The sequence below is a fragment of the Danio rerio genome, chromosome 5 (assembly GCF_052040795.2).
Source record: "Danio rerio strain M-AB ecotype USA chromosome 5, GRCz13ab, whole genome shotgun sequence".
Classification (NCBI taxonomy): domain Eukaryota; kingdom Metazoa; phylum Chordata; class Actinopteri; order Cypriniformes; family Danionidae; genus Danio; species Danio rerio.
Window position 1 is genome coordinate 29,836,609 of NC_141025.1, and position 12,660 is coordinate 29,849,268.

Consider the following 12,660-nt stretch of genomic DNA (forward strand, 5'->3'; position numbering starts at 1 on the left):
TTTGCTTGATCTAATCCTGTTTATATAAAATGAACCTGCTCCTATACGCAGGCTTGAGCTACCAGAACTGTTACTATGACAACAAGTCTCAGATGAGTTTTGAAGAACAAAATGATCCTGGATCATGTCAACATCCAAATCCAGCTAATTGAGTAATCCACGTACGAAGAACGAACCCCTAACCTGCATGATCTTTGTTTTACCCATAACCAAATCATAAATAAATAATAATAAGTTACCTACAAATTACTATACCTGTCAGTCATTTTTTTTCCGCGGAACTCATACATGAATAGGCAGAGTAATATGTGTTGTTATAACAGTGTCAACAAACTTGCTTGGTAAAAAGGTGCACAACCAACAGTATCTGAGTGTGGAGAGGTAAGCATGATCGAACACCCAATGAGGGGGGAGAGCATGCTCAGAGCCTGGCGGCTAATCAGCAGGCCAATCAGAAATAATAAATAACACCTGTTTATTCTAGTGATTGAGCCGGAGAGACACCCTTCTTAAGGAGAAGAGAAGGAGCAGCCGGAGAGAGGAGAGAGCACACACACACCTTAACTGCTACACATGTTGTGCATTGAAAAAAAATTTACCTGATATCGCCGACCCTGTCTTCTTCTTCCCACACAACAACGAACGATATTACACTGAGGTTTTCACAAAAATTAAGATTGAAGCAGTGTACTGACGCTGACACGTTACCTGAAAGATTCAAAAGACAAAAAAGTCGTTAGAGAGAGACAAGATGAATTAAATATCACGTTTAACTACTATAATGAGACGCAATCCATTTTCAGACCATAAAATTGTGACGTTTGAGATCACTTTTACCCATAAAATAAGCTACTAACTCATCTAATATCTCCAGGCGGTTTAGTAGATTTAAGGGCTCTTCTATTGATCTGTTTAAAAATTTGTACATTAATGATCAACATACAACTATGCTAGAGAACCCTCCCTCTTATTTGTATGTGGACCACCTGTGGAATTGTTAAATTGCTATTTTTCTTCCATTTTAGACTCTGTTGCCCCAGAAAAAAACTAGAACTGTTAAGCCTACATCTGAGCCTCGTCTGAATGAGACAACAAGGGCATCTAGACAGGCCTGCAGAAAGGCTGGACGCAAGTGGAAGAGAGATAAACTGCAGGTGTCATATGAGATCTTTAAGGAATCTCTCTCCAATTATCAGGTTTCTATGAAGGAAGCTAAGAGGAAATATGTTTCTGATTTAATCAGTTATCATCAAAATAAACCTGACATTTTATTTCAAATGTCAAATGTTGTTGTGGAGGAATCATGCGATACATGTGAAGCTTTTTTAAACTTCTTCATGGATAAGATTTCTTAAATTAGGTCTGGAATTGTTAGCTATGATATTGTTTTTCCTGAACCTGGCGTGTCCCCTGCTGCACTTGTTAGTTTCACACTTGTCTATGTTGTGTCTCTGACAGATACAGTGGGCCGAATAAAACTTAGCAGCTGTCCATTGGATATTTTCCTATCAAAGTTTTTTAAGCTAGCCTTTGAGATTATAGGCCCTAGTATTTTGTCTATTATTCATAGGAGTCTTGTTTCTGGAGTGGTGCCTTCACAACTGAAACATGCTGTAGTGCAGCCTCTTCTGAAAAAGCCAAATTTGGAGAAGAGGAGACTTGCTCTTTCCCCGCTGGAGGACGGGGCCCAAATTCCAACGGTACTTTTCAGTGCCACCAAAGTTTCGATCAAAGAGCATTTTCTCCCTTCCCCGGATGCGACAGCTCAAGCCCCACCAGTCTGGGACGTGCTGCCTCTCAGCTCGCAGGGTTTGCATGCTCCGCCAGCGGCTCTCGGGCACTGGGGGTACGGTCTCCCTTCTCCCAGCCCCCATGCCCCCTCTCAGGAGTCAGGGTGCGGAGCCAGAGCGAAACGCTCTCCTCCAGCTCTTCTGTGGGACCCTCGCGCTCCCCGGATCAGCACACCCGCTCCTCGCTGCCCCTCCGCGGGTACATCAACGATTGCTGCGATGACGTCATTAGCGAGGGCTCTGCCTGCCTGGTTAGCGCGAGCCAGCCCCTCGCGGTGGCTCATACGCACGATCAGACTCGGCTATGAACTACAGTTCTCCAAACGGCCTCCCAGGTTCACGGGCGTGTATTTCACCAGGGTCAATCCCCTGTCCGCCCCTGTCTTGCGAGAGGAGATTGCTGCCCTCCTGGCGAAGGGTGCAATCGAGCCGGTACCTCCAGCCGAGATGGAGAGCGGGTTTTACAGCCCGTACTTCATCGTACCCAAAAAGAGCGGTGGGTCACGGCCAATCCTAGATCTGCGCGTTTTGAATCGCTGCCTTCACAAGCTGTCGTTCAGAATGCTTACGCAGAGGTGCATCCTCCGATGCGTTCGTCCTCAGGATTGGGTTGCAGCCATAGACCTGAAGGACACGTATTTTCATGTCTCCATTCTTCCACGCCACCATCAGTTTCTTCGGTTTGCGTTCGAAGGTCGAGCATGGCAGTACAAGGTCCTCCCCTTCGGGCTCTCTCTGTCTCCGCGGGTCTTCACCAAACTCGCGGAGGGTGCCCTAGCGCCTCTGCGGCTTGCGGGCATCCGCGTACTCAATTATTTCGACGACTGGCTGATTTTAGCCCACTCTCGGGAGCAATTGACTGCGCACAGAGACGAGGTGCTCCGGCATCTCCGCCTACTGGGGTTGCAGGTCAACTGGGAAAAGAGCAAACTCGCCCCGGTGCAGAGGATCTCTTTTCTCGGGATGGAGCTGGACTCGGTCACCATGGTAGCGCGCCTCTCCGGAGAGCGCGCTCGCCTGCTGCTGAACTATCTGAGGGAGCTCGACAGCAAGTTAGTGGTCCCACTGAAATATTTTCAGAGGCTCCTGGGGCATATGGCTTCCGCTGCGGCTGTCACGCCGCTCGGATTGCTCCATGAGACCACTTCAGCACTGGCTTCAAGATCGAGTTCCGAGACGCGCATGGCATGCGGGCACACACCGAGTCTCTGTTACTGCGCTGTGTCGCCGCACCCTCAGCCCCTGGAACGACCCCTCGTTCCTGCAGGCCGGTGTGCCTCTGGGACAGGCCTCCAGTCATGTTGTTGTTTCGACAGATGCTTCCAGCACAGGCTGGGGAGCCGTGTGTCGCGGGCATGCAGCTGCGGGCCTGTGGGTAGGTGCCCAGCTGCATTGGCACATCAATCGCCTAGAGCTGTTGGCAGTGTTCCTTGCTCTCCGCCGTTTTTCTCCGGCGCTGGAGCAGCAAGACGTGCTGGTCAGGACGGACAGTACGGCGGCGGCGGCGTGTATCAACCGCTTGGGGGGTATGCGCTCTCGCCGCATGTCTCAGCTCGCCCGCCGTCTGCTCCTCTGGAGTCACCCGCGGCTGAAGTCGCTGCGCGCCATTCACATCCCAGGTATGCTCAACCGTGCAGCCGATGTGCTCTCACGGCAGCAGATTCACTCTGGAGAATGGAGACTCCACCCCGAGTCGGTCCAGCTGATATGGGCGCGATTCGGGGAGGCCCAGATCGATCTGTTTGCTTCCCCCGAGAACGCTCATTGCCAGTTGTTTTATTCCCTGACCGAGGGCTCTCTCGGCACGGATGCACTGGCCCACAGCTGGCCTCGGGGCATACGCAAGTATGCGTTTCCCCCAGTGAGCCTGATCGCGCAGCTAATGTGCAAGGTCAGGGAGGACGAGGAGCAGGTTTTGTTAGTTGCGCCCCTCTGGCCCAACTGGACCTGGATATCAGAGCTCTCCCTCCTCGCGACGGCCCTCCCTTGGCAGATCCCTTTGAGAGAGGACCTACTTTCTCAGGGACAAGGCACCGTCAGGCACCCTCGTCCCGATCTCTGGAACCTCCACGTGTGGTCCATAGACGCGAGGAAGACTTAGGTAACCTGCCGCCCGCGGTGGTTGATACCATCACTCAGGCTAGAGCCCCCTCTACGAGGCGCGCCTACGCCCTGAAGTGGAGTCTATTCACTGAGTGGTGTGTCTCTCGCAGAGAAGACCCCCGATCTTGCCAGATCAGTGTTGTGCTCTCTTTCCTTCAAGAGAAGCTGGACAGTTGGCTGTCGCCCTCCACTCTCAAGGTTTACGTTGCTGCCATCTCTGCTCACCATGACGCGGTGGCTGGCGGCACCGTGGGAAAGCATAACCTCATCATCCGGTTCCTCAGAGGCGCTAGGCGAATTAATCCAACTCGCCCCCCTCTCACGCCCTCTTGGGATCTCGCTCTCATTCTCACGAGCCTGCGATTTGATCCCTTCGAGCCACTCGATACAGTATCTTTAAGATTTCTGTCCCTGAAGACAGCTCTGCTGGTCGCGTTGGCCTCCATTAAGAGGGTCGGGGACCTGGAGGCATTTTCGGTCAGTGACTCGTGCCTGGAATTCGGGCCGGGATTTTCTCACGTTATCCTGAGACCCCGCCCGGGTTATGTGCCCAAAGTTCCTACCACTCCCTTTAGAGATCAGGTAGTAACCCTGCAAGCGCTGCCCCCGGAGGAGGCAGACCCAGCCCTGTTTTTACTTTGTCCAGTTCGCGCTCTGCGCATTTATGTGGACCGTACTCAGAACTTTAGATCTTCTGAGCAGCTCTTTGTCTGTTATGGCGGACGGCAGCAGGGAAGTGCCGTGTCTAAACAACGTTTATCCCACTGGATTGTGGAGGCCATTTCATGTGCTTATTTGAGCAGAGGTCAGCCGCGCCCCCCGGGAGTGCATGCGCACTCCACTCGGAGCGTTGCATCCTCTTGGGCGTGTGCGCGTGGCGCTTCTTTAACAGACATTTGTAGAGCTGCGGGCTGGGCGACACCCAACACATTTGCAAGATTTTATAATCTGCGAGTGGAGCCGGTTTCCTCAAGGGTGTTAGGTACCTTTGGTGATTGAGGAAACAACTCGGTAGGTGTTGTACACGCTTGTGATGCCTTTTTTCCCTAACACGGAGAGATGTGCACCCTCCTGTCTGTCAGTAAGTTCCCCATTCGGTGAGCCCTGCAGATTCCTCCGAGGCCCCCAGCACTGACTCAGCGGAGGAGTCACTTGCTGGCCCATTACGTTGTAGGTCTGCCCGCTGGTCAGCCCGCGTTTTGGGTATAGGTGCCTGCTATGGCCGATCCCCGCTGGTGATTCCCATATGCTTTTTCCACCACGGTTAAGTTCCCCCCATGGGCGGACCCGTGCTTTGCCTATCTGCTAACCACCTTTTATGCGCACTCCCCCTTTTCAGGGTTAGTCCATATGTAATTCCATTTGTTTCCCCCTATTGGGTGCGGATGGTCTCCGCAGCGTCCTCCCTACTGGGATGGCACGCTTCCCAACGTACTGTCGTATATTCCTAGAATTATCTAGATGCTAGCGACTCCCAAAAAAGATACCTATTCCGTAAAACTTCTTTGAAGTGGGATAAGTTAGGGCCAAGGGCACGTTGGAGGACCACGCCTCTCATGATCTGGGTGCGTCACGCTTGCCTGACCGCTCTCTCATGGTGGGTGTTGGTAAGGTGCAGTCATTATGGCGCTTTCAATGGGCTCCCATACGTGGATTTAGAACATCAAATCCACTTATAGTGCTGGAGTTCCCTCCAAAGGGGAACGTTCGAGGTTACTAAAGCAACCCTTCGTTCCCTGAGGAGGGGAACGGAAGCACTATACTCCGTCGCCATAATGACTGTCCCTTAGCTGTTAAAAGTCTCTTCAGCTTAAAAAGGATAGCGTCTGCTGGCGCCAGGCATGCTTATATACTCAGTTGATTGCATATGCCGCACACCTGCGCAGGCTTGCGCTGCCAATTCATTCTTAATTGGCCCGTTCAATACTCTTTCAGACGAGTAGCTTCTGAACCGAACCTCCCATACGTGGATTTAGAACATCAAATCCACTTATAGTGCTTCCGTTCCCCTCCTCGGGGAACGAAGGGTTACTTTAGTAACCTCGAACGTTCTTTCCTCTATGGGCTGGCTGTGTCACGGTTGTGGATCTATCTGCTCTTCTATGATGTGTCTGCGTGGTGCGATTGTTTAATTGTGTTTGCGGTGCGTGTGTGTGCGCTTGTCTCTGTGTTTGTGTGAGAGTCGCGTGGCTGTCAGTGTTGTTGTTTTCATTTCATCAGCTGGGCGGTCACATGATCATGTCATCGGTCGCCTAGCACCGCTCAGCTGATTATTTGCGCTCCAGGTGTAGCGCATTACTGTGGCTATAAATGTTCAGCGTTCCTGTCTCACCTTGTCAGTTCGTTGTCTTCACTTGTCTCTGTGTCATTGTCAGGCTCTCCCCGTTGAGTTCGCTGGTTGTGCGCTGGTTGAAGTTTTTCCTCTATGAACTTTTGATTCGCTCTGTTGACGGAGATTGAAGATCTACCCGATGAACTTTTGATTCGCTCTGTTTGTTCCTTATCTGCCACTTGTGATCACCTGACTTCCAGCCAGCCAGTTTCTCTTGGTTCTGTGTTCTCTCTGAATTGTAAATAAACTGTCACTTGCATTTGGGTCTCCACGTCTTCTTTGAACAGTGTGACAGGCTGCCTGTTAGGTCATAGATTGATTTTAAATGAATAATTTTTGTTTTTAAATCCTTAAATAGTCTGGCACCACCTTACTTATCAGATCTAAAACCTGTATATAATCTTGGTAGGTCACTGCGGTCTTCTGATCAATTTATTATTTCGGTACCAAGGTCGTGGTGTAAGCGAAGTGGGGATCTGGCTTTTGCTGTTATCATCCCAAAACTCTGGAACGGGCTTCCACCCCACATCAGATCTGCTCCAACTCTGTTTTTAAAAAGCTTCTGAAACTGCGTCTATGTTTTTTAGAGTTTAAGCCTTTTTAACATTGAGGGGTTTGCCTTTTGTTTTAATTGTTATGCGTGTAATAGGACTAATTTTAATTAGTATTGATTGTGTTCAGCATTTTGGGAAACATTGTGTTGTAAAAAATGTGCTATGTAAATAAACTAACTAGCAATCCAGCGCTACATCCTTGATAAACTGTCCAAGGTGCACTGCTCTCAGGGGTTTTGTGCTCAAAGCACCCGTTGACTGCTGAAGCTGAGACACACAAGTACGCTGTGGTGCATGACAAAGTGTGTGTGTGTGGTCATGTGATGTGCGTTTTCAGCGCTATAGAAGGCTTTTCAAGAATGCTAGATGAAACACCAGCGTGGACGTGGATAGTCATTTTAATACAAAGACGTATTAGTGTGAGTGGGGCTGTGTGTTTTTTCTGGGAGCAGGTTGCTGCTTCGACGAGGCCGAGATAGAGGATCTCGATGCTGGCTCAGCATTGTGATGTCAATCGACCCAACCCTAGTATCAAGTACTTTTGAAATGCTAATTTTGAATCTTTCAATCATTGGCTATGTTCCCACTGCAGGCAGATGTGGCCCAAATCAGATCGGTTATTGTCACAACATTGTGAACTGTGCAACCTGCATGAAAACTGATCTTGTTTATTCCTATTTGTCCCACTTTCATATCTGGTATTATATCCGATAGAGAACTTATGCTTTGCAATGTGACTGCAATATGAATGGTTATGCTGAAATTCATGATATTTTTTTCATCATCTTTGATCCTCATTTTGCAGTGGCACATTCTACAAATATCCCCTTCCTCATTAATCCTTGATGAGTTCACTACAGTGGTGTGGTCAGGTCACATTCAAGATGCATGTCTAACCACTAAGCCTTACATCAGAAAGTAACCAGTAATCCCCATTATCAGAAAGTAACAATAACACAACGTGCAGCACGGTGGCATAGTGGGTGGTGCTGTCGCCTCACAGTAAGAAGGTTGCTGGTTCAAACCACGGCTGGGTCAGTTGGCATTTCTGTGTAGTGTTTGCGTTTCATCCGGGTGCTCCGGTTTCCCCCACCAAAGACATTCATTATAGGTGAATTGGGTGAGCTAAATTGTCCGTGGTGTATGTGTATAAATGAGTGTGTATATATGTTTACCAGTGATGGGCTGCAGCTGAAAGGGCATGCGTAGCTACCCTGGCTGCGTAAAACATATGCTGGATAGGTTAGCGATTCAGCTTGCTGTGGCGACCCCTGATTAATGAAGGGACTAAGCTGAAAAGAAGATGAAATGAATAACACTAGTTTGTTCAAATTTCAAGTCAAATTTTCTAACAGCTTTCGCCAGAACAATCCTCTTTGGTGTAAAAAAATAAAACAAAAATGTATTGCGTTATTGTGCTGACACATACCATAGCAGTCACTTTTTTAAACTAAATTATTTGTTAATGTTGAAGGTTAATGGCTTCCCTTAACCCAGCCTACACAGTCACCTTTGTGTATTTGTGCAGAAAGTGGATCAATGTCTCTTTATCGCTCATTTGCTGACATGCAACCAGGCTTTACTCCAGTTACCTAATAATATAGGTCATCTATCTGGTAATCAAAATATTTTATAGAAAATTATATTTGTTGATTGAACAGCTGTGATGACCTTTTCCTTTTGCACTTTAACTCAATGACATGTTAATCGTTTTAGATTTGGCTTTGATGATATATTATTTGGAGACAGTCATTGTTGCAACCCAAGCTCATTCTGGAAACGTAGCCCCGCGGACGTTTCTGAAGACCGCGATTTACGTGGCCGGAGGTACGTAAAGGCCGCGTTTGTTTTTTTTCGAGCGGGGTGGTGTGGCGCCGCTCCGCCCCTCCTCTTCGCGCTCGCCGGTCGACGGCTCGTCTCCGAGTAGAGGGCTTTCCCGACGCAATCAGTTTGTCCGCCTAGCTCACAGCGTTGCGTCGGCGGAGCGGAGGCCCCGGACAAGGAGGAAGAGGAGGAGCCGGCCGCGGTGGACGACGACCGGGATCGAGTCCGGGGAACAGCAGGTTCCGGAAATCAGGTGAGACTAAAACGGAATCCGAAAAATGAGGGCGAGAACGCGGCGGGATCCGAAAACGCAGTCGAAATCGAAGACGAGGGCTTTTGCTTTTTTTTTTTTTTTTTTCCCGATCAGGCGGCTTTTCGCGCGAGAACGGCGCAGGCGCGAACGCCGCGCGCTCCCGAGACGCAAAAAAGTGCGCACAGCGGCCTCTCAAGGATCCGCGAAAACAAAAAAACACTCGAATACGTACCTCCCGGGACGTAAATCGCGGTCCGCACAAACGTTCGCGGGGCTACGTTTCCACAATGAGCCCGGGTTGCATTATTAGCCATTAAGTCATGGTTACCAAGAAATTCATTAATTAATTAATTTTTTTCTAAGCTAACCATAGCTTGGAATTTGTAGTAGAATTGTGGTTATAAAAAAGTAATGACATACTAAAATTGTTACTGCACATTTACTACAGTATAAGGTTTATTTTCATAATAAATTCATATACACAATTTAATTAATTAATAACGGGATTAGACTGAAATTAATTACGGAAACTGTACAGTTATAGGGTTATAAGGTTCTATCTGCGTTCTGAATGATTTTGAGATATTAAGCTTCAAAGTTTTTGCATTCCAAAAAGGAAACAGTATGTCTGTAACATTTGTTTTTTTTATAATAAAAAGTCTTCAAATTTAAACAACTTATAAAAAGAATCCCATAATGTAAATAAGTTGTTATATTAAAAATGTCAATAACAAAAATGTCAGAACCTTAATTCCAAGATAAGGAAATGCTGATGTGACCTATAAATTTACTGTGCTGATTTGAGGGCTTTCTTAGAGGTTAATAATTTATTTTCTTTCTAGAGTTAAATTAAAAAGTAAACAGACTAAAGGTTGTTTTATGATCAAACACACTGTAAGGGCACAGGCTTTAGAACTCAGTCTAGTTTGGGAAAAGAGGAACAACAGCTGTCTGAAGAGGTAGGACATTTCTGTGCTTGAGATCTGAATTATTGAATAATTGTGTTGTTTGATAAACATATGTAAATCTGACCTTTTAGATGAAGATTAGAAGACAGAAAATACAGTAGCATCATGAGTTGTTCATCGTCACTGATGCGTCAAACTGTCACGAACATGTCCTCATTGTCACCAACATGTTGCTAAACTCTGTTAATTTCTTCTCAGAGACTTCCAGACCATGGAACGGAACGGTGTATTTTTGTGGATTTGTGGTTTTGCAGTAGTTGTCTGTGGGAATCAAGAGACTTTACAACAACCTCCCATTAGCGCTAAACTCCCGTCATTGATAAACATGAACAACGATTTTGCTTTTCACCTGTACAAGAGACTTATAGAATCGCCTGACTATCAGTCCAAAAACATCTTCTTCTCTCCGTTCAGTGTGTCTATGGCCCTTTCTGAGCTTTCTTTAGGAGCCGGTGGAGACACCAAACAGCAGCTTCTCAGTGGCATTGGCTACAACAGCACAATCTTCAGCACTGAAGAAATGCACCAGCTGTTTCACAATCTCCTGGAAGACATCGGCAATAGGACAGAAGTGGACATCGATGTCGGCACTGCTCTTTATGCAAGCGACCGATTTAAGCCTCATTCTAAGTTTCTGGAGGACATGAAGGAGCTTTACCACTCTGATGGCTTCACTGTAGATTTTAGTGTCAAAGAAACAGTCGATCAAATTAATAAATATGTGGAGGAAAAAACACATGGAAAAATCAATCAAGCTGTCGATGATCTGGAAGAGGATACTTTGATGTTTCTTCTCACATACATATATTTTAAAGGTACTGTAAGTGCATGGCTATACACAATAGTCAAAGTATTGGAGTTCTGGAAATGGCATTAGATCTTAAATAATTGCACTCTTTCTTCTGAAGGAAAATGGGACAAGCCTTTTAACCCAGACACAACCAGTGAGAGTAAATTTCATATAGATGATAAGACCACCGTTCCAGTGCAAATGATGCATCAGTATGAACGTCTCAAAGTCTATTATGATGTTGAACTATTCAGTAAAGTCCTCTGTCTTGACTACAACGATTCCTTTTCCATGTTTCTGGCTGTCCCAGATGTTCACATGGGGCGAAAAACCATCAAAGATCTAGAGATGACAATCTCTAGACAGCACATTAAAAAGTGGAGGAGAAGTGTATCTAAAGAGTTAGTTGTCTACATCTAAACTAAAATCAAAATTTTAGTGCATTCATCAAATGGATTACCCAGTCATCTTTAACCACAGGGACTTCTTTTTTGTCCTACAGTGAAGTTGACATCTACGTCCCCAAGCTTTCTCTGAAAACATCATACTCGCTGAAGGATATTTTGAAGGGAATGGGAATGGCTGATATGTTTTCAGATAAAGCCGACTTTACAGGAGTTTCAGAGGAAAGCATTTTCGTTTCACAGGTAAAGTCTCAAATCCATCTCTATTTAAGGTCAAAATGTCAAGGCAACAATGTTTTGCAGTGCTGAAAAGATTATATACATTATCTAACATGATGTTTACCCTTTAATTTTAGAAATATGGGTAACACTTTAGTTTAGGTCACAATTCATGTTATTACCAAAGCAATTACTACCACTACCAGCTTAATAAACTACTAATCAGCTGTTTTTTTAATAGTTAGTAAAAACTGTGTTTAGATTTGGGTAAGATTAGGAATGAAGAATATGATTATTTTTTATAACTAATGAACAGTTGATATCTTAATAACAGGTAATAAGCCACTAGTTAATGGCAGGAATCGTGACCTACTGTAACTGAAGTGTTACTGAAATATGAGCAGCATTTATTTTCAATTTATATACACTGAATCTAATCAAGTTAAATATTTGGTCAAATCAAATTGAGACTTTGTGAATCAGAACTGAATCCATTCAGGCAGCAACTTTTGTAGTTTTTTTAGATTTGGGGACAGGAATTGTTTTAAAAATATTTTACACAAAACTTTGGAAAAGCACATTATTGACATTTAAATATAACCTAAAACATGACTTAATTATACAATTAAAAGACTTGTTAAGATATAAGAGAAGTCTGTTTGATTCACTTTTAGGTTTTGCATAAAGCCACTCTGGATATCGATGAGCAAGGAACCACCGCAGCAGCAGTGACAGAGGTTAATGAAAGACTTGTGTCCTACAGCCCATTGAGTATTATTAGGTTTGATCGCCCATTCATGATCTTTATCACGGATCAAACAAATGACAACATCCTTTTCTTTGGGAAGGTCGTCAACCCAAACGAAAAACTGTGATGTGGCCCACAACATGTTAAAACAATGTTAGCCAGTAGGTGGAAACCATTTAAAAACTTCTGTGGCATATTTTGCAGACTACTAGAGTCGCCTTCCTGCAGAGTTCTTACTGTTATGAAACACCCGGATCAGCTTATGTAGGTGATGGTTGGAAATAAACTGCAAGAAACTGGACCTGCAAAACTGGGTACTATATATGCTTTGTGAGACTTATTTCATCTTACCCACTAAGTGACAACTGTTATATGATTTTATTTCATTTACTATTTACTAGGGGTGCAACTGTTCAATCTTCTCACGGCTCGATATGTATCACAATTTTAGGGTCACGGTTTCGGTACGGTATGTTATGTGCTAAGCTTAGAAAATAACTGCTTACAGAACAATTTAAAGAACAATAAACATATTTATTGGGCAACAGCTTCACACATATGACTGTATATTTGCATGTTCTCGAATTACTTAAATAAAAGTTGGGCATTTTGCTTTAAATGCTTTAGAAAATAAAGAGAAAAAGCTTAAATTTCCCCTTTTTCTATTTTACATCT

General features: G+C 45.4%; 2 protein-coding genes across 2 annotated transcripts in view; both read left to right on the forward strand.

The window, feature by feature from the left end:
* Positions 1-1,880: 1,880 nt before the first annotated feature.
* The window catches only part of LOC147843995 (uncharacterized), a 29,231-nt gene continuing 18,451 nt past the window's right edge, over positions 1,881-12,660 (forward strand). The window contains exon 1 of the mRNA XM_087253536.1: positions 1,881-5,888. Within this exon, the coding sequence (XP_087109662.1) occupies positions 2,010-4,892 (2,883 nt within the window). The 5' untranslated portion in view covers positions 1,881-2,009 and the 3' untranslated portion in view covers positions 4,893-5,888. The remainder of the gene's footprint in view (positions 5,889-12,660) is intronic.
* zgc:174260 lies at positions 9,775-12,632 on the forward strand. The gene is given in 5 exon segments (NM_001114704.2): positions 9,775-9,815; positions 10,023-10,639; positions 10,733-11,015; positions 11,117-11,261; positions 11,912-12,632. Coding segments are annotated over 4 exon segments (1,233 nt in total). The 5' UTR covers positions 9,775-9,815; positions 10,023-10,035; the 3' UTR covers positions 12,113-12,632.